General features: G+C 40.2%; 2 protein-coding genes across 3 annotated transcripts; one reads left to right on the top strand and one right to left on the bottom strand.

Annotated features, from left to right (window-relative positions):
* Positions 1-648: 648 nt before the first annotated feature.
* LOC133236430 (butyrophilin subfamily 3 member A2-like) lies at positions 649-11,887 on the bottom strand. The gene is made up of 10 exons (XM_061398453.1): positions 11,562-11,887; positions 10,957-11,084; positions 10,056-10,403; positions 7,815-8,096; positions 7,292-7,459; positions 6,904-6,924; positions 6,783-6,809; positions 5,725-5,751; positions 5,474-5,500; positions 649-4,055 (listed from the first exon to the last, which is right to left on the bottom strand). The coding sequence occupies exons 2-10, from the start codon at positions 11,033-11,035 to the stop codon at positions 3,403-3,405; spliced, it is 1,632 nt and encodes a 543-aa protein (XP_061254437.1). The 5' UTR covers positions 11,036-11,084; positions 11,562-11,887; the 3' UTR covers positions 649-3,402.
* Positions 11,888-17,046: 5,159 nt separating this feature from the next.
* LOC133236432 (butyrophilin-like protein 1) lies at positions 17,047-24,926 on the top strand. 2 transcript variants are annotated; one of them, XM_061398455.1, is made up of 10 exons: positions 17,047-17,350; positions 17,953-18,058; positions 18,718-19,068; positions 19,924-20,205; positions 20,344-20,544; positions 21,096-21,116; positions 21,207-21,233; positions 21,416-21,442; positions 23,394-23,420; positions 24,133-24,926. In XM_061398455.1, the coding sequence occupies exons 1-10, from the start codon at positions 17,240-17,242 to the stop codon at positions 24,630-24,632; spliced, it is 1,653 nt and encodes a 550-aa protein (XP_061254439.1). In that variant the 5' UTR covers positions 17,047-17,239; the 3' UTR covers positions 24,633-24,926. The 2 variants fall into 2 exon arrangements, with proteins under 2 accessions (XP_061254439.1, XP_061254440.1); XM_061398456.1 differs by having other exon boundaries at positions 17,263-17,350; positions 17,886-18,058.
* Positions 24,927-26,316: the final 1,390 nt, after the last annotated feature.

Consider the following 26,316-nt stretch of genomic DNA (forward strand, 5'->3'; position numbering starts at 1 on the left):
AAAATCCCATAAAGTGTGTAATTTCTGCATCAAACTTTCTCAGAAAGTTAATTGAGAGTGTGGAGTGAGGAAATTTTTCAGAAATACTAGTCCGAGAGGAAACTGTGTTACATGTCATGTATATGAGAATGTCAATTTTAGTTTTAGAGTGCAAAAGCACACAATTTAAAATTAATACTTACAAAATAAACAGAAGCAATATGTACAACACAAGCAATAAAATGCAATGGAAATAAAAAAAATATTTTAAATCACAGTGAATTAAAACAGAGAAGCCACACATAGGAGAAGAAGGAACGTGAAAAAATAAAGATTTGGAAAAAGTCTTAAAGTCTTCTGAAGTGAGACTGAGGGACACCTCCGAATGACAGACTGCACTTTCTAAGAAGGCAGACATTACGGTTTTCACTGTCCTTTGAAGATTATTCATCTGTGACATTCTGGAATTTTCTCTTTTGGATCATGGTTTTTTTTTTCCCATACTTAAATTTATATTTGAAGTTATGTACTGTAATATTCTAGTATGTAATATTATTCTTTCACAAGTGTATTCACGCTTATTTTATTTAGCTTAAAATTTTTCCAATTGTGGTAAAATACACACAAAATTCATCATTTTAGTCATTTTAGAGTGTCTAATTCTTGTTGTTTTTACTAAAAGGGAACCAAAAACCATAAACAGTTTTTAGGGCTTTATTCAGACTCTGATTTTACAGTTTCTTGAAGAGAGACATCTCAATGGCAGAATGCAAAACGGGAAAGATGCTATTACTAAGATGAGAAAGATATGTAATTGCTGAAATGATGTCTCAAATCTGAATTCAATTAAGATTAGGAAGGAATATAATCAAAGTGTATTTAATTTTCCTATCCATTAAAGTTTTAAGGAAAAGAATAAAGTGTCCAAGACATCGGTATTTTTCCCATTCACAATACGTGCAACCATCATTAGTATTCAGTTCCAGAATATTTTCATCCAAAAGGAAACTCCATCACCATTAAGCAGTCATACCCATATGCTCCTCCCTCCAGCCTGTAGTCCACCTTGTTTCTATAAATTTGCCTGTACTGGATATTTCATATAATTGGAGTCATAAAATACTTTGCATAGACTTTTGGTGTGTCTGTAATTTTTTTTTTTTTTTTTTTTACTTAGTATGGTGTTTTTAAAGTTCATCCACGTTGTCAAATATTCCAGTACTTCATTCCCACCTTTTTTTCATTAAAAGATTTTATTTTTTAAGAGTTTTTTTTCCAGGTTTACAGCAAAATTGAGTGGAAAATCCAGAGTATTCCCATATCCCTCCCCTCTCACCCTTTAGTTTCCTCTATTATCAACAATTTGCATTGGTGTGGTGCATATGTTACAACATATGAACCGAAATTGATACAGTACTTTCAACTAAAGTCTAGGGTTTGCTTATGTGTCATACACACACACACACGCACACACACACTCACACACACACACATAGGCTTTCCCGGTAGCTCAGAGGTAAAAGAATCTGCCTACAATGTAGGAGCCGCAGAGGATGAGGGTTCAGTCCCTGGGTGGGGAAGATCCCCTGGAGGAGGGCATGGCAACCTACTCTAGTATTCTTGCCTGGAGAATCCCATGGACACAGGAGCCTGGTGGGCTACAGTCCATAGGGTCTCAGAGTCAGATACAACTGAAGTGACTTAGCGCACAGACACACACACAAATATGTGTGTGTGTGTGTGTGTGTGTGCGTGTGCGCGCGTGACAACAGTAAAATATCCCAAACTGAACCCATTGTCCTTCCTGTTCCATGCCACACTTTCAATATCATTGTACTCGTTCTGTTGCTCCCCCCACATATCTTCATCCAGCACAACCATTTGACTATGCCTATTAATATATTCCCCACCTTTCCTTTGCCTCTGTCTTGCTTGTTATTCAAGCCCTTCGTTTTTTGTAAGTAAAGTTAATATTCTGGGCTCTGAGTTTATTCTTCTTAGATTCAAATACTGACTGCCACTTAGTGGCTGTGTGTTAGGGAAATTTTGCTGTGGAGATGTACCTTCCAAGAGAGACTGTTAAAGGGACTTGCCACTTAAAGATCTACTGTAAGGGCAGAAAAATTTAAGGGGTCTAAGTTGATCTCTTCTACTGTCAGAAAGAGAAGGTTCATTTGACAGGAGAAGCTTGTATTTTGTATTCTTAAAGAAGTAGACTTTGTAATAAATAGCTGGAGAAGGCTTAGGTTCATTAAAGGTAAAGGGAAAACCCTCAAAAGTAGGAAGAACTGTGTCAGAAAGAAACAAAAAAGCCAGTATTAACAATAACTTTTTCTTCATGAAGGCTGAAGATGTTTCTTCATTCCTTTGACAATTTTTTTTTCTCTGAAAATAATAAATTGCAACATTCATTTCTTTTTTATTCACATACAATTCTGAACTTGCTGATCAGTAAGAACTTGTTTAAAGGAGGGGAGAGGGACTTTTCTTCATTCCTTTGACAATTTTTTTTTCTCTGAAAATAATAAATTGCAACATTCATTTCTTTTTTATTCACATACAATTCTGAACTTGCTGATCAGTAAGAACTTGTTTAAAGGAGGGGAGAGGGACTCTTCCTTCCCAGAAGGCTTGGTCTCCTGTTGAAATTGTTTTACAGCTGTTTATCAATCTTCTCCACACCTTGGCAAAGTCCAACTTTAGGAGCTGATGGACACTAAAGCCTAAAGAAAGGACAAGCTGAGCCAATACCTATAAAAGATTTGAGTAGATTTCTGTATCTCCAACAGTAATATTCAACTGGTACCCTCCCCTTTAAACATCACTTCCAACTCCTTGGCTTCCCAGATGGCTCAGTGGTCAAGAATCTGCCTGCCAATGCAGAAGATGCAGGAGATGTCAGTTTGATACCTGGGTCAGAAAGATCCCCTAGAGAAGGGAATGGCAACCCACTCCAGTATTCTTGCCTGTGAAATTCCATGGCAAAGAAGTCTGGTTGCCTGCAGTCCCTGTGGTCACAAAAGAGCTGGACATGACTTAACAACTAAAGAGCAACAACAACCCTCCTCCATATTTGATAACAAAAATAGTGACAACAGAGATTTTCACTTTAAATGTAGCTTTAAACATCTTTACTTCAAAACACAATAAGTACTAGAACTTAAGAAAGGCCCATATGTTTGCTTGGAGTTTCCTTGTAACAAATCATTGCTGCCCACATCAAGTACTTCCCCAAAGATAACACTAGAGGAAATTCCCCCAGACATTTTAGCTGTCCATTTCTCTTTCTCCCTCTATCTCTCTTTGAAAGGGGGTAGTTTATACCTAATGAGAATGACCTACTCTTCAAGAAGGACAGCTTTCTTGGACAACATACCTGTAAGAAGCCTGAGCAGAGGCAGTGGAGGTGCTGACATTCACTTCTTATAACAGAGAGTTAGCTTCTTGGGGGACACTACTACTTAAATGAGTTAGAGAGGTCTTTGGAGAAGAGTCAGGACAATTCTCAGGGTGATCTGAAGTTGAACAGATGGTTAAAGATGCACCAGTACCCCGAAGGCTAAAATAAGGAAAAAGCGTCCCACAGAAGGTGACGCCAGTAAAAGAATAGATGTGGGACCCATCGGCCATGTTATAAAAGGACAGGTTCCCAACTTCCCAGTCCAGGAAAACTCCTATCCTGCGGGGCTGCTGCCTAAGTGATGGAGAGTTTTTCTGGGAGTTGGGAACTATGACTTTTCCTTCCTCGTGTACCAAAACCCAAAAATTCTTATCTGGACTTTCTACAAACCAGCCCTCTCTCTTCGCTGTCTCTGAGCAAATGCCCAGAGCACATCGAGTTGTAGATCCAGCTTCTATCCTCGTATTTACTTCTACCTCCCAGTATTGTCTCTCCGTGTCCTTCTGGGTGAAGGACTTATCTCCCAGAACACTGAAGATGGCTTCAGAAACCGCTTGATCTTCGTGTGTTGAGGCATCACCATTCTGGGAAACATTATTTTTTAAAGAAATGTGTTGCTTGTTCTCAGATAAGACGAGGTTGGGGTGAGCTGTTTTCGGATCCAGAGTGAAAGCCGCTGCAGGTATGGAGAGGAAAATAAAGGTCATTCCACAGTGGAGACTGGTTGGCTTTAGGAAAGATGCAAATTACGGGAAAGGGAGGATGGATAAAAATGAGAAAAATGGAAGATTAGGTAAAACAACATATGTTCTCTCCTATGTTCATTCACAGGAGACATGTGATGTGTAGATCATAGAAGGCCAGGAATGAATGGGACCTTGGGTAACCATGTGTTCCAGACAGGCTGAGAATGCTTAACCAAGAAAATCCCCAGGGTCATGTATTTCAAGTTGGGGCTTCTCTAACCTCCTGCTAATGCCAGTTGCTTTACTGCTTGCTCTTAATAATTAAGACATGTCTTATTTCCAATCACAATGTACTCACCTTCATTTAAGTTTCTTTGGGGTCATTTTTCTGTGAGATTAGGTAATAACTGGGCCATCTATAGTACTTATCTTACACTCTTATTATACTTTAAATGGTTGAAATCCCAGGCTCTGTGGTCAGAAAGATCTGAATTTTATAATTACTCTGCTTTTAGTATTGGCGATCTTGAAGTTACTTTGCTTCTCTCGGCCCCACTTTAATCTCATGAAGGTGTACATAATTATGATGCCTCAGCACAGAACTACTGTGAGAAGACAATGAGATAATATGCAGAGAACTTAGTACTATATTTTGTCCACTTGGTAAATTTTAGCTTCTGATGGTTATAGTAACACTATAGTAATAGTATTAATAGTGTAATACTAGTAGTAAGGAGTCTGCTTCTGGTCAAACCAAACATCTTCAATAATTAAAATTTTTCTCATAAGAATGTGTATGGGAATGATTAGAATATATTTTAATTTTTGGAGGATTAAATTAACTAGGCAATGTTTGTGGATACAGGGATATTCAGAGTGAATAGCAAGCAGTAGAAGTAGAGAGTTGTGATTTTGGGAAGATTCTAAGATGGTCAGGGCCCATTTTCCACTTGCACTGAGATGCAACAAGCCCTTCTCTGTCTCAGACGGAGTACACAGCAGGCTTCCTTCTGATTGAACTACTCTCTTTGACATGAATAGATCAATAGCAGCACTTAAGTCTCAGAATAAATATAAATTCCTCAAGGGAATTCCTTGAATCCACCATTTTTTCTCATGGCAATCTCTTATTCCTTCATAATGCATCACAGTTTGTACGTGCACTTTCCCATAAAGTCAGAGACCAAATCCACTTTATTTACTAGGCACTAAATGAATAGTTGTATAATTTAATGCTGAATGAGTGAATAATGTCAGAATGGTAAGAAATCTGGTAACATTTCTGTGTTAGATTGAAGTGAGAGCCATGAAATGAATAACCAGTTAAGTATTGTTGGGAGTTTATACAAATACTTTCTCAATTGTATAGAAGAGGTTAAGTGAGACAAATAATAGTAAAGTAACTCACCTGCTTTGAACTGTTCCTTCCTCCAGTCTAAAAAGGAAAAACAAAATTCAGATGGAAGAATATGCCAAGTTCATGTCCTCTGAACTAGTGAGAAGCTTCTCCCTTTATCCCCTTGTGTCTTTTTGGACTCCTAGATTCAAAATAAAATCTCCCGAGGATAGCTCCTACCTGAAAAATGCTCTGAAAATGCCTCACGAAGTACCTGAAGTACCCGAAGTACCTGAAGCCCCAAGACAATATCAGTTACTCACCAGCATATAACTCAGCTTTTCTCCAGTCTGAAATAAAACAAAGGCATTAGAGTCTCCCATTTACAGCAATGTCACTTCAGAAAGTGAAAATCTGAGGGTTTACCATAGTACAGTATATTGTGTTCATGATCTCAATGACAATTCTGATGTACTTATCTTCTTTTACATCTCCAGTTTTATTTCTCACATTTTTCACATTCTACATCTATGATAAAATACACAGGTTCATTTTTTTTTTTAGTTGGGGAGAAAGAAAAGGTAGGCTTAAGTTTTGAGAATATATTGGAAAGCCTAAAATTTTGTGTGCTGCCTTGATACTCTTGAGCTTTACAGGGTTCCAAATGCCTAACTGTGAGTTCTCCTGCTCTAGCTCAGATGGTAAAGAATCTGCCTACAGTGCAGGAAACCCAGGTTTGATTCCTGGATCAGAAAGATCCTCTGGAGAAGGAAATGGCAACCAACTCCAGCATTCTTGCCTGGGAAATCCCGTGGACAGAGGAGCATGGCTGGCTATAGTCCATGGGATCACAGAGTCAGACACAACTTAGCGACTAAACAAGAAATGACAACCTGCTCTCAGTAGACAGGTCCTCTAGCCATCAGGAAAGTCTCCCCTCTCAGCTAATTTCCCTGTTGGCCAAAACAGCTGAACCCCACCTGATCTTCAACCTAATGAATTTTACCTCACTGTCAGCCTGCACAATTAATCAAACAAGCCAATTACATACTTCCACAGAAACAGGATCACCTCATCCTCTTGTTACTACAAAACCTGCCTCCCACAGACCTTGCTCTACTCGCTCCGCTCTCAACTGCGACTTCCAGGTGCTCTGGCATGGCACATGGTGTCTTTCTCTCCCAGGATGCGAATATATATGTGAGGATATACGTGCTTAAAAACCTGCTGTTATTTGTCCGGTGTTGGATGTCATGTGGTTGACCATTTTATACTGTTTAGGGAAGCAGGTCCCTCTCTCACTAACAAGGTAAATAGAAGGCAAACAGAAGAAAAGGGTCGATGAGAGGGTTTCCCCAACTGTAACAACAGTATAACTCACCTTGCTGATATAACTCTTTCCTTCTGGCTGAAAAGGAATAATAGTCTGTGAGATGCCAGACATACAGCATACAGTAAGGACTCTATCTCCTACTTTAGAGCAATGAAGATGGAAAACTTACCAAGCTCTCTCTTAAGTGATTCTAAAAAGGAAAAAAAAATGGGTTTAACAGAAAATATTTTTTAGACTATGTTATTAAGCCCAGATTCTAAATGCTACTTCCATGTATCTAGAACAAAAAAAATCCTTTGAGAATTATCATTATGACCATTAAAAAAAATAAGCTCTATCTATGCCTATACCAGTGATCTTTCCTTCTCCAATGGACTCAGTTATAATATTTTTTTCCTCAGGAAGTTCTTGAGCTCCATGTTTTGTTGGAGGTCTTGGGGCTCTGACTCATTCGTACACATATCTCTGCATTCCCCAAAGATGCCATCCACGTGCACAGCCATGCTAACAGATATATAAAGTCACACATCCCCACCAAGTCTGATGCCCAGTTTTACCTTTAGATGTACTTTCTTTCTTCTTTTCTTCCTCGACTTTTGATAGCTTCTTCTTTCCCTGTCGTTCTTTCCAGGCCAAATATACAATAGCACCAGCTGAAACCCCAAGTATCACCAAAGTCACAGCAAATGCTGCCTTCCAAGGAGAGGGCCTAGGGAAGAAGGATTCTGACACAGGATCCCCAAAACCTGGTTAAAAACATACACCAAGCAAGCTTATCCCATCCCATGTGCTAAATATCACTTCCTTGTGTGTGTGAGTGTGTTTAGACACTCAGTCATGTCTGACTCTTTGCAACCCTATGGTCTGGAGCCCCGAGGCTTCTCTGTCCATGGGATTTCTCAGGCAAGAATACTAGAGTGGGTTGCCATTTCCTCCCTCCAGGGAATCTTCCCAATCCAGGGATCAAACACACATCTCCCGTGTCTCCGATTTGCAGGTGATTTTTTACCCACTGAACCATCAGGGAAGCCCATATCCCTTCCTTACTCCTCTTCTATCTCCCAAATGAGCAGCACGGACCTGGGATAAAAATGGTTTCCGCTTGCTCTTGTCCAAAGAAGGGGTTCTTCATGGAACAGGACATTTGTGTCGTTGAGCTGTCTCTCACAATGAGGGATGCCTCAATCTGAAACAAGCCATCATCATCTTGTGTCTCGTCCTCAGAGACAGATGGGATCTTCTTTCCCTTCACATCTTCCCATTGTACTTCAGGCTGGGGAAACCATCCCTTGCCTGTGCACTTCAACCTTATTCCTCCATCTTCTGGACCCACCAAGAAAACACGAGGACCAGAACCTATACCTGGAGAGGAGAGTCATTCATCTGAGACTTGGAGAGTTTTTGTCCAGATGTCCCTCATATTTCACAGCTACACCAGTGGAGAAAGATGGACAAAGCACTATAGTTCTCAGTGGATGGAAGGGGGTTCTTTTCTTTTCCCATGAGATCAATGGTTATCTGAAGCTTAAAAGGTAAAAGAGCATTGAAGCTGATTCTGGGACTTATACCAATGTCTGTCATATCTCCTCTATACAAGCATATCTGCAATTGGCCATAGAAGGATAATAGGGAAGGAGCAGAGTAAGATCCATTGATGTTAAATTCTTTCAGAAAAAGATTACTGTATCTATATCACATGTCTATTTCATCTGCTGCTTAAATTGAGACTTCTCATAGTCACTTCCTTAAATAATTTCCTTTCCTTTCTTTCTTCCTCTGAGTAAGGCTTACCTAAAAGATGAAGTTAACAAGGTAAAGTGAGTCCATGAAAGAGTCAAGATGTTTTAACTTTTCCATTCTCAGTCCTTTCTTTTCTTTCCACTCCTCCTCCTCTTCTTCAGTTCTGCATGGGCAGGGTCTACTAGTAGGTTCACATAACCAACACCCGTGTTAAAATATAACACTACCAGAATACTAGATGAATCCACCATGTCTTTGATAATGATGACTGTCCTGACTTCTAAGACTATGTATTATTTTTCTTTATAAAACTTGATATCATAAAATATGGCTCCACCATGGCTGGCTCAGTCCTATTCAACAAACTGCTTCTAAAAGATTGGACCTGTCTTCATACCCAGAAGTCAATAAACTAACAGGAAAGGTGCTGAAAAATGCTGTCATTTGCATGAGGTTACTTCTGTAACTATGAAAGCTTTGACCTCTTACTGGGCGGATATTAAAGTGAGATCCCAGTAACACGGCTCAGGAGAGTTTGTCACCCTTTCCTTCAAGACCTAATGGATTAGACTTTTCCACTAAAGTTATAGACAAAGAAGAGGATAAAATGCGTGTATAGATAGTTTGACAAGTAGTATTAAATGAGAGTATTAATTTAAGGTAAACCTAACATATTCAAAGAATGAGAAAAACTTTACAACCAGAAAGACACTATGTTTGTCTTGGCAGAGAGTATAAAGCTTTAGAGATGGAAATACCAAAGAAATAGACAGATAAATCATTATAACCAGATAGAAAATTTAGACTTACACTAGTTACCCATAAGAAGTTTATGGGAAGCAATGTACTGTACATCTGGATGGAGATTTCATACACTGTTCACTATTGGTATGGAGATAAGTGAATAGATACATTACAAAAAAATATTTTGAACTTATCATGAAATTTTATATCAAAAATATCTTTCTACAGATGTGAGATCTAAATGTAAAAGCAAAACAAACAAAAAAGAGAGAAATGAACTACTACAACTACATTCAATGAGCTAGATAGGAAGATCTCAAACATAATGGTGAACAAAAAACAAAACAACCACAACAAAGCAGACATAAAAGAGTCCATGTATATGAAATTAAAAAAACAAGCACGACGAAGCAGCCTCTCAATCTACTCTGTCAAACCCTCATTTCCTCCAAACAGTGCTAGCGGGACTGGACCACTAACATTTCCAGTTAAGCCTCTGTCCCTCACAGTAGCCAGCTGGGATTCTCATCTCTGGGAGTAATGGTACATTTTGCTAATCACGGTGCTTTACCTCAAAATATGTGAGGAGAGACATAGAGGGAAGTAAATGATATATTTTTATGATAGATATTTATGGAAATCATTTATTTTTAAAGTACATCTTAATAAATGCATAAATAGATTAAGATGACTTGAGGTTTAAATTCAGTGCCTAGGATGTTGACACCTCCAAGGATACCTACTTGTTGCCTTTTGTTCACCATCCTCCTCCCCTAATCACATACAGAACACTTACATTTCCCTTACAGTGATCTGTATTTTCTGATAATTACTCACCTATCACCTTTAGCTCCAAAATGGCTTCTTCGAAATCAGTTCCTTTTTTAAAAAAGCACTTGTACATTCCATTGTCTGAGACCCGGAGGCTGTGGATTCTCACAGCTACTCTTCCCTCGGTGATGTAGTCTTTCACCAACTCGGCTCTCCCTTTGAAATCTACTAGTTGTTCTCCCACCTGCTCCATTCCATTCTGATACACAAAGACAGCCTCTGAGAACTGATTGCGAAACCACCGGATCTCCATATTCTCCACATTCATGGCTGGGTACACACGGCAGGGCAGCACTGTGTCTGCACCCAGCATGGCCACGATGGGTTCTGAGGGGCCAGTCACTGAAAAGGAATCTGTGGAATGGAGTAACAAGTGAAAAGAATATTGCAATACCCTGCCTGTGCCTTTTAGAGCACAGCATCATCGCAGGTCCCAGAGGCCCATGGGCATTCTCTCTCTCATTAACACAGCAATAATTTGTCACACATATTCAGGCTGAAGATGGCAGTGAACAAGACAAGGAAGATTTCCACCCTTGTGGAGCTCACAGTCAACAGAGCGATTGTTTATTAAACAGATGATTTTTAAATTGCAATGGTAGTAATGGAGGAAGGTGAAGGAGTGCTGGAAAATCATGAAGCTAGAGTTTTGGCAGATCTTGGGCATCAGAAATGCATTCCTCCAGAAATTGAGATCCAAATGAATTAGAAGGCAACAGAAAAGAAATTCTACCTGGTCCTCACCTCTAAAATAATAGTGATTTATCTGCCCTTATGTATGGGCAAATGCATTATTGTATCAAAGTAAAAGATTTGGAATTAACCTAGGTCTATAGAAGACACAGCAGAGTGGTTTAATGATTCTACTCAGAGGGTAAGAGAATCCAGGTATATAAAATATTCTCACCTGAGCCCCTCATGGACATCTGGAAAAGCAGGATCAGAAAGAGGTCTCTTAGCAGAGAGAAGGCCGGGGAGCACACCATCTTCTCCAGAGTAGAGAACAGTATAACATTGAGGGGGTCCTGAAAATAGCTGGAGTAAAGATAAAAATGGGACCCATGAGGTAAAAAAGATTACAGCTAAGTGGTTCACAGGACTTCTAAGAAATGGCCTCCTGAAACCCTAGTGTCTCTCTCAGGGACCATCAGGGAAGCCTTTGACGTTCACAAAAGAGGACTTTTGTTTCCCCTTTTCCCAGAAAACAGTCTTTACTTCAACTGCCATGCTCTGATGTGATAAATCTGACCACAGTCTCTCTAAACCCCTCTGAAGAAGAATCAGAGGGGTTTAGAGAGATGGAAAGACAGAGAAAAAGCAGTGAGCAACCACTGAGAGAGATGGCTTGAGCATAAACATTGCTCTGGCCTTGACAGATTTTCTCACGATACATTCCTATATGATTAAAGAGCAGATACAACTTGGCTTGTCCCCTGTCTACCCCCAGGGTCTTTGACCAGATTCTCTCACTTCCCTCCCTCTCGCCCATCACCAAGAAAATGTACTACTCACACAGACTGTTCACGTCTTCTAAGTTCTTCTTAGGGGGATGAAGGCATCCTGGAAGTTCTCACTGACGCTGCCACAGGCACCAGGAATCCATGTTCTTTGTCGTCCCTCCAGGTGCCCCTCTGTGGGCTGCCTGCAGGTGTGTCCTGTGATACTTGCTCCAAGATGCCAGGGGAAGACCAGACGTTAGAAACCTTGGGGTCCTGAAGGAAGCCTTAGGTTTTTTTTTAAAAGGTTTCAGAGAACTAGAAGAAAGATGGCCCCTGCTCGGGAAATTCTCAGCAGTGCGGTTCTCCTCTATCTTGCCAACGTATTCAAAACTGAAAGCCAAATAAGATAAGAAAAGAGAACTTTGACCTTGCATGAATAATAAATCCATCTAATAATTGCACACTTCCAAGGAAAGGGTCAAAATCCAGAGATTTCTTTTTCTCTGAGAGTGTATTTATCCAGGCTGCTGCAAGTCGCTTCAGTCGTGTCCGACTCTGTGTGACCCCATAGACGGCAGCCCATCAGGCTCCCCTGTCTCTGGGATTCTCCAGGCAAGAACACTGGAGTGGGTTGCCATTTCCTTCTCCGATGCATGAAAGTGAAAAGTGAAAGTGAAGTCATTCAGTCATGTCCGACTCTTAGCGACCCCAGGGACTGCAGCCTACCAGGCTCCTCCATCCATGGGATTTTCCAGGCAAGAGTACTGGAGTGGGGTGCCATTGCCTTCAAAACATAAATATTAGAACTTGACTGGCTGAGTTAAAATCTTGGTAAGGTCACATACAAGCTCATGGTTTTGATCAAGTTACATAAGCTTTCTGTGTGCCTCAGTTTTCTCATCTGAAAATGGGTTTAATAATAGTACCTACCCTAAGCTGTCATGAGGATTACATGAATTAATATATGTAAACCACTTAGAAGAGGGTCAGTAACTTTTACGTTCTGCTGTGTGGCTACATAATTGATTTGTGTTTTGAAGATCCTTCAAATCCTACAAGTTTTAGAATAATTGCCCTTCTTGCCTAGAATGACAGACATTCTGAGTTAGAGTCTGAAAAAAATTTAAAAACTCTAAATTACATTTTTGATATTCTGGATATAAGATTGAACATCTCTGTATGGATTGTAAGAGATATAGTAACACGAAATAAACAAGTATAAACCAGACATAGGGCTTCCCTGATAGCTCAGCTGGTAAAGAATCTGCCTGCAATGCAGGGGACCTGGGTTCGACCCCTGGGTTGGGAAGAGCCCCTGGAGAAGAGAAAGGCTACCCACTCCATTATTCTGGTTTGAAGAATTTCGTGGACTCTCTAGTCCATATGTTCACAAAGAGTCAGACACCACTGAACGAATTTCACTTTCCCTTTCACAAACCAGACATAGCCTAACAAAGTTTTAAATATGGCAATATTAATTTTAAAATAAAAATAAAGTTCAGAGAGAAATCATTCGGAGAAATGAGATGACCCCTTCAAATAGTGACATTCATCATGAGCACATAACTTCCAAGGACTGCATGGTGCTAACAGCCTACAGCAGAATTAAAAAATGCAAAATCAGTTTGGAACTCAAAATAGTTTATAACCACAATTAATCAGAAATGAACAGAACCATTCCAGAACATATAAATGAAGTTAGAGAGGTTTTACATACTATAACAACTATGCCACATAAAATCTTTTACTTTTTGACTTGGTGAGATTTAATAATTTCTTTCAGTTTTTAATGAATAGAAATCCATTAGTAGAACGACCCAGTATGACACTCACCTAACTCCGTCTTCCACTGTGCTTAGAGTGCCAAGCCGCCCCCAGATCTATCTATAAAATTAATACCAAACTATCTGCTTCTCCCAAGTATTCTCTTTGAAACTTGCTTAAGTATCTAATCTCACTAGAGATTTGGATTTGCATTTCCTAAATAGGCAGGGGTTTGACATGAGTATGAATAATGCTATCATACTTTTGGAACACGATTAAAATGTATAAAGGCACTGCTGCAGGAAAACCATGCAGTCATCATGGAGGCAAATACTCTATTGGAAGAAAGTATCAGAAAAAGGAGATTAAGTCACCCCATGATTCCTCCATTTCTACGTGACTAATGTCAGGACATGCATGCGTGCTCAGTCTTGAAGTCGTGTCCAACTTTTGTGACCCTGTGGACTGTAGCCCCCAGGCTCTTCTGTCCATGGGATTTTCCAGGCAAGAACATTGGAGTGGGTTGCCATTCCTCCTCCAGGGGACTTTCCCCACCCAGGGATCAAATCCAAGTCTCCTGAGTCTCTTGCATCGGCAGGAGGATACTTTACCACTGAGCCACCTAGGAAGCCCATACTGCCAGAACACATTTGCTAAATCTCCTATCTTTCACTTTACTCCAAGTCAGATAACAAAGAGTGGGAGTAAACAACTACGGGATGTAGCCCAGCAGTATTTGTACCTTTTCCCCGCTCCAAGCCCTTGTGTTCAACCTGCAACCTTCACTTCTCTTATATAAGAGAAGTTTTATGAGAAAAAAGAAGCAACTTCTGATTCCTTGCTTGTCCAGAATTTTCTTTTACACTTAATGCTAGTTTTGTTGTTTAGAAAATTCTAGTTTCTACTCAGGAAAGTGATGAAATAAAATTTATATTTTAAAGCAGGACAAGGAAATTTAAGCACAAAATTCTCTATTTGTCTGTTTGGGTCTGTTTCCTCCCCCTGTAATATGTACTGTGCTTCTGCATTGTACATTAACAAGACCTCCTCAAAGGTGAGAATGCTGGCTTGACTATATGATAATTTTTTTCCTTTCTTCTAATACTAGCAATGTAACTTCTTAAAAGAACAGCATTCTTTCCTGACTCTGTAAGGAATCGTGGAGACTTGCTACTTGCTTTGTACATGCTTACCTGGACTAGCTCTGGTGAACTTTCATGTAAGATGTCAGTATGTCATTTTGATGACAATCTTTTGTCTTAAAAATGTGTACGGTGGTGCCTCCAATTAAAATAAATAAATTTATATTAAAAAAAAAGCACATGGGGGAAAAAAAAATGTGTACAGTGTACTTTCAACTTCTAACAGGTGGGAGAGTTCTCAGAGCTTCTGAATCTGTCTCTGAATTATAATCCTCAGTTGACTTGAATGAAATTCTCCCTTTGTTTTTTTCACTTGATTGTTAATTGAATTTCTGTTGACAAAAATGAAGACTCCATTCAACTGTTTTCTAGTAATTACTATTGAATGACACGTATGATGGAATCTGATTTTTTTTTTCTTTTGTACATAACAAATTTTTCTGCACCCTGGAACTTTGAGGTTTTGTGTTTTGTTTAGTTGTTTGTTTGTAACTCTAAAACATTACAAGAATTCATGTATAAATGACTCTTCTTCTCTAGTAGTCAGCTTTTTGTGAAGTACCCTTCCTTCTGATTCTTGCCCCTTATCTTTTCATCTTGGGAAACATTCTGGGTGAATGCTGAAGTTCTGGGTGGATTTGCTCAACCTAAATTTCCTAATTTTTAAATCTTTTTGATTTAAAGCACCACGTAATAACTCCCTTTTTCTAACCCAATATTTTGATCTTCAGCAGTGTCTACGGGGTCACACAAAGTCAGACAAGACTGAAGCGACTTAGCAGCAGCAGCAGCAGCAGTGTCTACTCAGAGCTGACACCTCCATTTGTTTTCTATTTAAAGACAATTTTTCATTCCCAAGAATGCTGATTGTTTCTCTAATACTTTATCTCCTATGAATGAATCTTCCTAATATGCTTCATATTTGCATTAAAGATTTTTATATACACACATTATTCTTTAGCTTTTTAAGTTAGAGAAACCTGAAAATTAGAAAGAACCAAAATTATAGACAGAAACACTTTTATTTGCTCCACTCAGAAATACATATATCTGAGTGGAAATATTATTATTTTGCTGTGATTTTTCTATTTTTTGCAAACAAGCAAGCTCATACTGTTCACACTGTTTTAAAAACTTCTCTTTAAAATTAATAATGCCTTGTAGCTCTTTCCCTCTCTCTCCCTTTTCACCTTTCTCTCTTAAACACACAAATGCTGGTATGTATTCAATGTAATTCCCTCTAAATATTCTTCACAGATTAATTGGCTCAAACAATTCTCTATAATTGGGAAAAATGCCTAAATATGTATGTGAATTTTTAAAATTTACTTTTTTCTGACTGTTGGAAATGTATATTAGTCTATCTACATTTTGAGATAGAATATATACACAAAGACGTATCATACATTTCAGAGTAAACAAAAGAGGCAAATAATATTTTCAGATAGTTCCTTTTCTCCTTTAGTTTTCCCTTCCTGTTCTTTAGTGTTTCAGACCTAAACCATAAGGTAGGTATCAGACCCCAAATAAGACAGGATAGTTTTATGGAGGAGTGCTGCTTAGAGTGGCGTGAAAGAATTTGAGTGGAAGGAGATGGGCCTGTATGAGGAAGGGAGACAGCCCCAAAGGAAATTCAGAATATATGGTCTTATATTCAAACAGTGTAATAATATGTGGCAAGAAAAAATTTTAAATGCACTGATACACACAATGTGGTTGAACCTCAAAAAAACATTTTGTTTAGCCAAAAAACCAAGCACAAAAGGGTGTATACTGTATGACTCCGTTTTGGTGAAGTTTCTAAGAGTAGGTAAGATTAAGCTATCACAATTTACATCAGAATACTGTTTTTTATTTTCCCCTTTGGAAAGGATTGATGGACAGTGGACATGAGGAAAATTTCAAGAGACAAAAATGTTCCATTGTTCAATGAAGTGGTAGTTACATGAGTGTAAGCATTTGTGAAACCTCATTGAAATGCATGTTCTAAAGCCATGCATTCCATTGTAGGCAAATTATATCTCAGTACATTTGATTTCTTAAAAAAGGCAAATGTACCTATCTCCAGAGAATATTTATTTAGGATTTTGGTATTCATTTGTCCAGAATTACATATTAATATTTATTCAATTGCCTCTTTTGTCCCTGATTATCTGTAAATCTTGTGTGACATGAAAAGAACATGAATTACGCTTGGAAAGACTGTGAAGTGGGAAGAAAACTCTGTGTGAGCATTTTGTATCTGGCACTCTATTACTGTGTTTTTACATCTATTCTATGTTGGGGAACCCTAAGGTTTTTTTGGAAACAGAGCCCTAATATTTTCAGAGCACGGAGTCCTCCATTCCTGATGTCTTATTGTCCCCCATGCAGTTCTGCACATGGCTTCCAATGTCAGCTATGGTGTGGTAGGAGGAAGCGTGCTGCTATTGGGTTTATCCTCTCAATCATCTAAATTTGTGAATCAAGCATTTGGATGACCAACTGACTTGGATATTATACAGGAAGATGATTCTCTCTCCCCAGCTAATGCAATTTCTGTCCTTTGCAGGTGGGAGCAGGGAGCCATAATGAACACTGTCGATCAAAGCAACTTTAGAGTTTCTATCATTCTATGGCTCAGCCCAGTCCAAAGTCCTCTGGGATGAACTATTACTTCCACTTTCAAAGTTAGTAGCAGTGCTGGAGGCAGGCTGAGACTTTCTCATTAAACCCATTCCAGAAGAGGCATTCAAATACCCATTCTTCTTGGCAGCATTATTTGTCCTCCTTACTAAGAATGTTCTCCTAATCGAGGAATGGGTTAGAAACCTGCCGTTTTCATCGCCTGCAGCCACACCCTTGGATGCTGACCACGAGAACAACCAGGTGCAAATTGTGTCTGGAGCCAGATCGTGTAGGTGCACTAAGGAGACACGGAGCTTGGTCCAGAAACCCCCTTGGTTCAACCTGGATGGTGAGAAAAACATGTGGGGATGTGCAGGTGTGTCTGTGGGACATGTGGGTCCTGAGAAAAGAAGGGCTTGAGCTCTGGGCTCATGTGGTGAGAAAACTCCCTTCCCTTTCAGGAATTAAGCTACAGGAGTATTTGTGGTCAAAATAAATTAATATATGAATGAATGAATGAATGAACAAGTGAATGGAGGGGAGAAATAGTTTGACTGAGGAAAGTGGATGAATTTTGAGTCTGACTTCATTTCTCAACGTTGAACTCAAGGTTTTCAATTTCAGGAGAGCCCTGGTGAGGTGGTGAATCCATAGATAAGCAGGCAAGCCCACAGGACACAAGAGAACGGTTTACCGTTTCCTACACCTGCTGGGGAAACGGTTTTCAGAAAAACAAAAGAGGGAAGGAAAAAAAAAAAACAAAACCCCATGGGAACGGTTGGGAGTTGGTGGTGTTTGTCTCAAGGTCTGTAAGGGAAAACAGCCAAAATCCTGTGTATAAAAGTAAGTCTTTGCACATGGGATTTGTTTTCTTTCCTTCTGAGAACTTTCACTCGGATGGCTTCTCACCACCTTCTCAGCATCCTCAGAATGAATGTTTTGTGCTTCCAGCGTGCTCCATGTTCTGCTCTGAAGAAGATGGCAGGTTTTCCTGGCCTCTTTCCTGCTGGTGTTCTCCCCGCTCTCCTTCTCTGGGTGTCCATGTGGGGCTCCCCAGGTCAGTGTTTTCCCTCATACCTTTCATTTGTTGGTTTGTTTTCAGTGGCTCTTCTTATACAGTAGGTCCACCAGTCCCAACTCTGCTCCCTCTCAAAGGCAGTTATATCTGGGAAAATTATGGCTCTGTCTGCTGCCAACAGAAGGCTTGACGAGTCAGGTGAAGGGTGGGCAATCTCCTTCACATCAACATCCTTTGAGCAGACCTCATAAAAATCACAGCTATAATATTTATTTAAATCTTTACTGAATGTGAGTGATCTTAGTGATCTGTTTAAATTTGATGTAACTGTTTGTTAAAATATACTTTGTAATGTTTACACTGCCACAAAAACCCAAATTTGAAAACAAAGAATTTGGACTCAGGATCCCTGAGCTGGTTATGATCTTGGACAAACCGTTTATTCTTTCTGGGACATGAATCTGTCTTTCATAAAGTAAAAGGGGCCCCTCAAGTTGAAATTTTCAGACTCCAGGTTTGAAGATAACCAGCCATGAGGCCTCAATAATGACATTTTCTGATACTGTCTCTTTAATTGGATATCAAAAAACACAAATAAGAAAAATACATTTGGGTCTCACATTAAGAAATGCAGGTGGGTCTACCATCTCATCTCCTCCCCTACTGCTTCCCCTAATCTGTCTCTGATTTTCATGCAGCGTCTGGGTTTTCTGTGATGGGACCAGCTCAGCCCATCAAGGTCTCACTAGGAGCAGATGCCACTCTGCCCTGCCAGTTGTCCTCCGAGCAGAGTGCAGCCCACATGCAGATCCGGTGGTACCGAACCCAGCTCTCCCCAGCGGTGCTCATGTACCAGGATGGGCAGGAACAAGACGGGGAGCAAATGCTGGAGTACCGTGGTAGGACAGAGTTGGTGGAAGACTCCATCGGAAGAGGGGCTGTGGCCCTGCTGATCCAACACGTTCGTGCCTCTGATGATGGCCAGTATTGGTGTCATTTTAATGATGGTCACATCTCCCGGGAAGCTGTTGTGGAGCTGCATGTGATAGGTATGTTAACTTAGCATACCTATGTTGAGAACATCTGGATCCCTAGACTGGTATTTCTCAGGATCTTCCATATGTTGCCTTGCAGAATGTCAGCTTCCTAAACTGTACAATGAGGACAGAATCACATGCTCTGCTTTTAAACACCAAAGGAGGCAATCTTCCTGTAGATATTTTGGTATCCAAAAAGATCTCAAAAGTTTATTAATTTGTATTAATTCAGATAGGTACTGGCACCTTCAAATATTTTTTTACCCAGTCAGAAGACAACTTGTAGAATTAAACTCACTTTTTCTTTGATTGTCCTCATGCTTTTTTCTTCTTGGAATGACCCCAAAGCTCTCTCAGTCCTAGTACAGTGCAAAAGCATTAAGTTGATTTCAGAATCAACTTAATATTGATTTCAGAATCAGAGGTAAGCCTAATGCTGACTGTGAGCAGTTTTGAACTCTGAACTTCAGTTTACTTATCAGCCTGCTGCTGCTGCTGCTGCTGCTGCTAAGTTGCTTCAGTCCTGTCCGACTCTGTGTGACCCCATAGATGGCAGCCCACCAGGCTCCCCCGTCCCTGGGATTCTCCAGGCAAGAACACTGGAGTGGGTTGCCATTTCCTTCTCCAATGCATGAAAGTGAAAAGTGAAAGTGAAGTCGCTCAGTCATGTCCAACTCTTAGCGACCCCATGAACTGCAGCCGATTAGACTCCTCGATCCATGGGATTTTCCAGGCAAGAGTACTGGAGTGGGATGCCATTGCCTTCTTCAACTTATCAGCCTAGTGATGGACAATTAGACCTTCAGCCTGAGGGACTCCTGAGCCCCAAGGGACCACAGGCCTCAGGGACATGTTTTCTTTCCTCAGGCTTGGGCTCTGCCCCTCACGTTCGCATGATGGGGCCTGAGGATCATGGGATCCAAGTTCTGTGCTCCTCAGGTGGCTGGTTCCCCAAACCCAGGGTGCAGTGGAGTGACACGGCGGGAGAGAAGCTACTATCCCTCTCTGAATATCAGACTCAAGATGGAGATGGGCTCTTCCATGTAGAGGCATCTCTTGTGGTCACAGACAGCTCTCTTGGCAATGTGACCTGCTCTATCCAGAACCCTGTCTCTGGCCAGGCGAAAGCGTCAGCCATCTTCCTTCCAGGTCAGTCAGGCACAAACCCCGAGGCAGAGCTGGGTGTCTTCCAGGCAGGGAGGAGTGAAGGGCTGAAGGGAGCCTTGGAGAGAGGGCGGGGCTTCCTCCAGGTTGGTCTCTCACTGTGTCTCCACTTGCCTGTGTCAGAGCCCTTCTTCCCCAGAACGTCTCCATGGAAGATAGCCCTGGCTGGGACACTCCCTGTGCTGGTGCTTCTCCTCATCGGGATCAGCTACATTGGCTGGAAAGAACATAAAGCCAAAAATGGAGAAGTAGAGAAAAAGAAGAAAGCATCTCATGAAAGAGACAAGGTGGCGAGAGAAAAGGAAGAGGCACATTCATTAAAAAGTAAATCGGGCAGCAAGTCAAATCAGAGGTTCCTGGAAAAGCTGCAGATGCTGTGTGTGCAGGGTAGATGGGGAAATTGTTGAAGAATCCTGAGGAAAACACAGGGTGCCAAGAATTCCACAGAACTGGGAGTTCTATGCAAAGGAGAAAACCACATGGGAAGTTAGGAGATCTGTGGGCAGTGGTCATAAGCCTCCAATCCACACCATGCCCTTTCAAGCCTCTGTACCCCAACCTGTTTCTCTTTGCAGAAATGTCTTCCTTTATTGTCTCTTCCTTTTTATCCTTCAAGAATAAGCTCCAGAAACACCTAAGAAATCGAACTCCTGGGAAGCATGGACTTGCCTTCCTGTGTGACCCCAGTATTCTTCCCACATAACTTTTCTTAGAGCTTGCCGTTTTATATTTGACAAAGATATTCGTTAATCTTTCTCACCTGCTTAATGATGGGCTCCTTAAGAGAAGGTCAAATTGAGTTCACTTAGCTACTCACTGGGCTCAGGAGCAACTAAAACTCAATTTGATGGATTTTCTATCTCTTTCTCTTTCAGGGAAGCTTGAGGAAGATCTCGGTGAGTCTTACCTCTTCTCATGCCCTGTATAGAATTTTTACCCCTTTTCACACCTGTTCTGGGTCTCTCACTGAATGTTGTTTCTTTCAGAACAACGAAAGGCATTATACAATAAAGGTAAGCAACTCAGTCATGTCAATTGATGCCCTGATGTCCAACAAGTTCTCAGTTCCCTATTCTCAGAGAAAAGACTAAAGGATTCATGATGATTAGTGGAAGAGAAATTATGGAAAGGAAGACAAATTTGAGGTTGCAGATTAATGTCTCATCTTGTCTTTCCTGTATTTGTTCTGTTTTAGACTGGAAGAAGGCCCTGATATATCCTGGTATGTAAACCTCTGGTCCTCGTCTTGCCAAATGCCTCTGGTATTCTGAGCATAATAAGCAGAGTGATAAATATAAACACACATACACACACTTGAAAGTTGTGAAATTTTTATTTGGTATCACTCTGTAGTATTTTGTATTTGGAGACTCAAATAACCAATTGTTTTCCAGAGCTGATAATGAAGGAGAAATAACTGCTGACTAGTCAATTCCACTACATGACTGGGGTAGGACATAGCATGAATGTGAATTGTTAGCCCTTCCCCTATGGAGAAGAGAAAGATGGAACTCAGGGTGACTTTGAGGAGATCTGGGAAGAATAAAGAATATATTATGTCAGCATTTTTACTCTGCAAAAAAAGTTTAAAAGATCAGAAAATATATTTTATATTCAGAAAAGTATATTAACTATGATTTTACTTATTTTACCTATTTGAAATAAAGTAAAATTCAATATATAGGGAGAAGGTTTATGTATGAAAAAGTTGAAAAACAGTTTTTCAAAATATTTTAATATCTTCTGCATAAATATGTTTATCTGGAGGTAGGGGGAATTGGCTATTTTTATACCTTCCACTCCAGTGTTCTTGCCTGGAGAATCCCAGGGATGGCAGAGCCTGGTGGGCTACCATCTATGGGGTCGCACAGAGTCGGACACGACTGAAGCGACTTAGCAGCAGCAGCAGCATACCTTCTGAAATCTGAGTCTACATATTCTGTAGGCTTATAACTCATTTGTTTCTGTTTGTGTGTGTGTGGAATATGGTATTGGATCTCAAAAACACACTAGGGCATTCCTTGAATATATATCTATGCAAGTTTTATATGCCAGGCATGCTAGATGTTGGTGGCACAAGTTATTATCTCTGACCTTGTGGAACTTAAAGTCCACTGGGGGAAGGAAATCAGGAACAGGCAACTACACACAGCCTGATGAGTGCTCTGATAAGAGAAGGTGAGAGGAACTCCTCCCAAGGATTAAAGCTGATTAAGCAGTTTTGTTAAGAGTTTTCTTTTATGAGATACTGAGAAATGTTCCTGTGTTTCTAAAGGAGTGAACAAAGTACTAAGGACAACTTTTGACACTTTTAATTCCAAATCTGTCAATTACAACTGGGAAGTTGGGTTATTTTATATTTCTTGACCTCAGTGTCTTTATCTCTTTAAATGAAGAGACTGGAATACATGATCTCTGATGTCCTCCTTGACTCATACATTTATAGATTCCATGTATCTGAGTGCTACACTTCTGATGGGAGGGCAGTTTAGTGAGAAACCACAGAGCTGCTCCAGCCAAGAATTATGGATGGGTCCTTATCTACCTATTGTCTCAAGATTAAGTGAGAATACCCAATCTTCAAATAAAATCACAAGGCCTGTTATAAGAGAATTGGCCACAGGCATAAGCAGATGCAATTCTTTTTCCCACTAGGAATCTGTCTCTGGAGAAAAATACAAGCTATCCGATTACAATCTGGGTCAAAGTAATAAGGGCTCATTTAAATGCTTTGGTCATAAACTTAAACTCTAAGGAGATCATAGGCCAGAAAAACTGTAAATAGATGGAGGGGTTTAGAAGAGGAATAGAATAGAATAAAATTAAAAATATGTTTTATAGTTATCATCATCAATGAGGAGGCCCACAGAGGTCTGGAGAGCACAGTAGAGTGGCATGTAGAGGATCAGACCCTACTCCTGGGGTCTCCAAATGTGGCTTCAGTTGGAGAATAGCCCCAGCTTCTGGCTGAATTATGTGATGGTTTCTAATCTGAGAGCACAGAAAGCATACTACTTGTCCTGTAGTTTCTGGACACTACCAGAGTTTGAGGAGTTTTGAGAAGGAAGGGAATGTCACCACGAGAAGGTGATGAGTCAGGAAAGTCATCTTATCTCCTTTTCATCCCCTGGGTATACTTCGGTCTGGTTTCAGTTCATGTTGCTCTTTTTCAGACTGGAGGAAGGAACAGTTTGAACGTGGTAAGTGGTTCTTTATTTATCTTTTTGACCCCCTTCTAACCTGCCCTCTGAGATCTCCTCTGAGACCCTGCTTATCCTTCCTAACATCCTCTCCTAGTTGAAGAGACAGGCACTACTGTTCTGGTAAAGAGAAGGAGGACATGAAAAGCATTCAATGTTAGCCTGAACTGACAACTGCTGCTAGGATTAGCTACTCTGGTCGTGCCTCCCCTTTCAAATGCTGACAAAGCTTCCCTGTCTGTGGGGTCCACTTGGTTCTGAAACAGAAATTAACATAGCCCCTCAGCTGAGGAGACCCCACACTAAGTAAAAAGGGCTCAAAATAGCAATTCGGCTGTTCTTTGTAGAGAGGTCAGCTCACAGGGAGCCTGTGACTGAGGAAAATAGGACTAATTTGCAGAGAACATGGCAGGAACACCATTCTTCAGTAAACATTTCAAGATCCTGCACACACTGGCACTTTGTCAAAACACTGACCATGGCAAAGATAAGACAAGTAGGATAGAATGGGTAGCAAGAATAAGTAGCAAGAGAACACATCAAACCCTCCTCCCGCCCAGCTCCACCTCCCCCAACACACACACCTTCAGAGGAGAGGTGTTCTTTTCACCACTCCTTACACATTTGCTCTGTTTTGTTAAAGTTTCCCCTGTACAACAGTTTTCTGAAATATACAGTCTTGGCTTTATCCTTTCCTTTTTATTTCTTCCAGTTCTTGTGATTGAAAATCATGAAAATGTTCATCAGAACAATTCTGACTTCAGAAAGGAACCTCAGGCAGTATTATGTAAAGAGCAAGGAGGTGGCAACCTTCTCAAACTTGATCAGAAAGGATTCACTAAGGGGAGACATTACTGGGAGGTGGACATTGAGGACACTGATGAATGGACTCTAGGCATTTATGAGGAGCCCACAGAGAAGAGTGGGCTACTCAGTGATCTACAGAAGATGAAGTTCAATGTCTTAGAGAAGAAGGGATGTGAATACAGGGCTCTCACTTGTTCTCGCCAAGGCATTTTCCACAAAGAGTCTCTCCCGATTGAAAAGTGTCCACTAAAGATTGTGATTTTCTTGGATTATGAGGATAGTGACATTTCTTTCTATAACATGACTGATGAAACCCACATCTTCTCCTTCACCCACGCCAACTTCTCTGGGTCAGTCTATCCTTACTTCAAACTGAAATCCATGGAGTTCTCCCCATCTGCATGATATTGAGTGACTTAGAATAAGAACCTATAAGTTGTGAAGATAGTAGCCCATTTTTTGTAAACCCAAGGATTCCAGTCTTGACGGGTGTCCTCAGGACCACCGATTATGAGGCCTCTTGATTTAAGTCTCCATGAATCTGCATTACCAAAGTTTCCAGCCACATCAAGCAGTGTTTCTCAAATAATTTGCAGAGAAGAATCTTTTCCACATCTTGTGGTTGTTGTAAATATTTTTTGCATTGTATATTATATATCACAGACATACTTTTCTGAATAAACTACTGGAAATGATGAAGTGAGTACAAAGACATGTGATTGGAAATTTTATTATTAAATATCATATACCTAACATTTTCTATCAATTCACTCCAAATGTTGTAATACTTTATTTCTATATTTGTTTCATGAAGAATTAGTAAGAAATAGTTTACAAATATGCACTGATCTATGGATCACACTTTTGGGGCTTCCCAGGTGGTACTAGTGGTAAAGAATCCATCTGTAATGCAGGATTTTCAGGAGATGTGGGTTTGACCCCTAAGTCAGGAAGACCCCTGGAGGAGGGCATGGCAACCCTCTCCAGTATCCTTACCCAGAGAATCCCATGGACAGAGGAGTCTGGCAGGCTACCATCCATGGGGGTCACAAAAAGCTGGCCATGACTGAAGTGACTTATCATACATGCACACATGGATCACACTTTAGTAGCACTGCTTAAACAAAAATTAGATGCACAACAGCACTGAATAAAAATGGCAGAAGAGTTTTATTTTCAATTGTTGAAGGAGAAAAGTTAAACTATAATTTGATGAGCAGCTAAACTGTATCTTAAATGCAAGGATAATTTGATAAAGAAAAAATAAATATCAATCACAATCCAGTTCTAACAAATGTGATGATGGCAATATGATGAGGTCTGGGGAAACCAGAGTCAAATGAGAGCACATCGAGGTATAAACAGTGAAGGGAAAGTAAACATCTACAGGCAAAAGAATGAAGCTGCCCTCTATCTCACATCATATGTGGAGCATTAACTCAAGATGGATTATAGATCTAAATGTAAGCATAGGTATAAATCTTGGGTTAGGCGCTTGGTTTAGGTTTCTTAGTTATGATACCAAAAGTGCAACCAAACAAAGAAAAACATAAATTTGACTTTGTTAAAAGTTTTGTGCACCAAAAGACACTATCAAAAAAGTGAAGAGGCAACTCATAGAAAGAGAGAAAATATTTACAAATTATTCATCAGAGTTTAGTATGAACAATATATAAAGAATTTGTAATACTAAATAATAAAAAGAAAAGCAATTCAAGTTTTTAAATGAACAAATGATTTGAACAGATATTTCTCTGAAGAAGACGTGCAAATGGTCAACAAACACCTGAAAAAATGTGCAGCACAATTAGTTACTTGGGAAATGTAAACCACAATATGGGCTTCTCAGGTGGCTCAGCCGGTAAAGAATTTGCCTGCAATGCAGGAGACCTGCGCTGGATCCCTGGGTTGGGAAGATCCCCTGGAGAAGGGAAGAGCTCCCCACTCCAGCATTCTGGCCTGGAGAACTCCATGGACTATAGAATCCATGGGGTTGCAAAGAGTCAGACACATCATGCCCTCTAAGACGGATATTCTATGTCCTCCCTACATTCCCCCCTCACCAAGTGGAAAATAACAAGTGTTGGAA

Source organism: Bos javanicus, chromosome 23 (genome assembly GCF_032452875.1).
Source record: "Bos javanicus breed banteng chromosome 23, ARS-OSU_banteng_1.0, whole genome shotgun sequence".
Classification (NCBI taxonomy): Eukaryota; Metazoa; Chordata; class Mammalia; order Artiodactyla; family Bovidae; genus Bos; species Bos javanicus.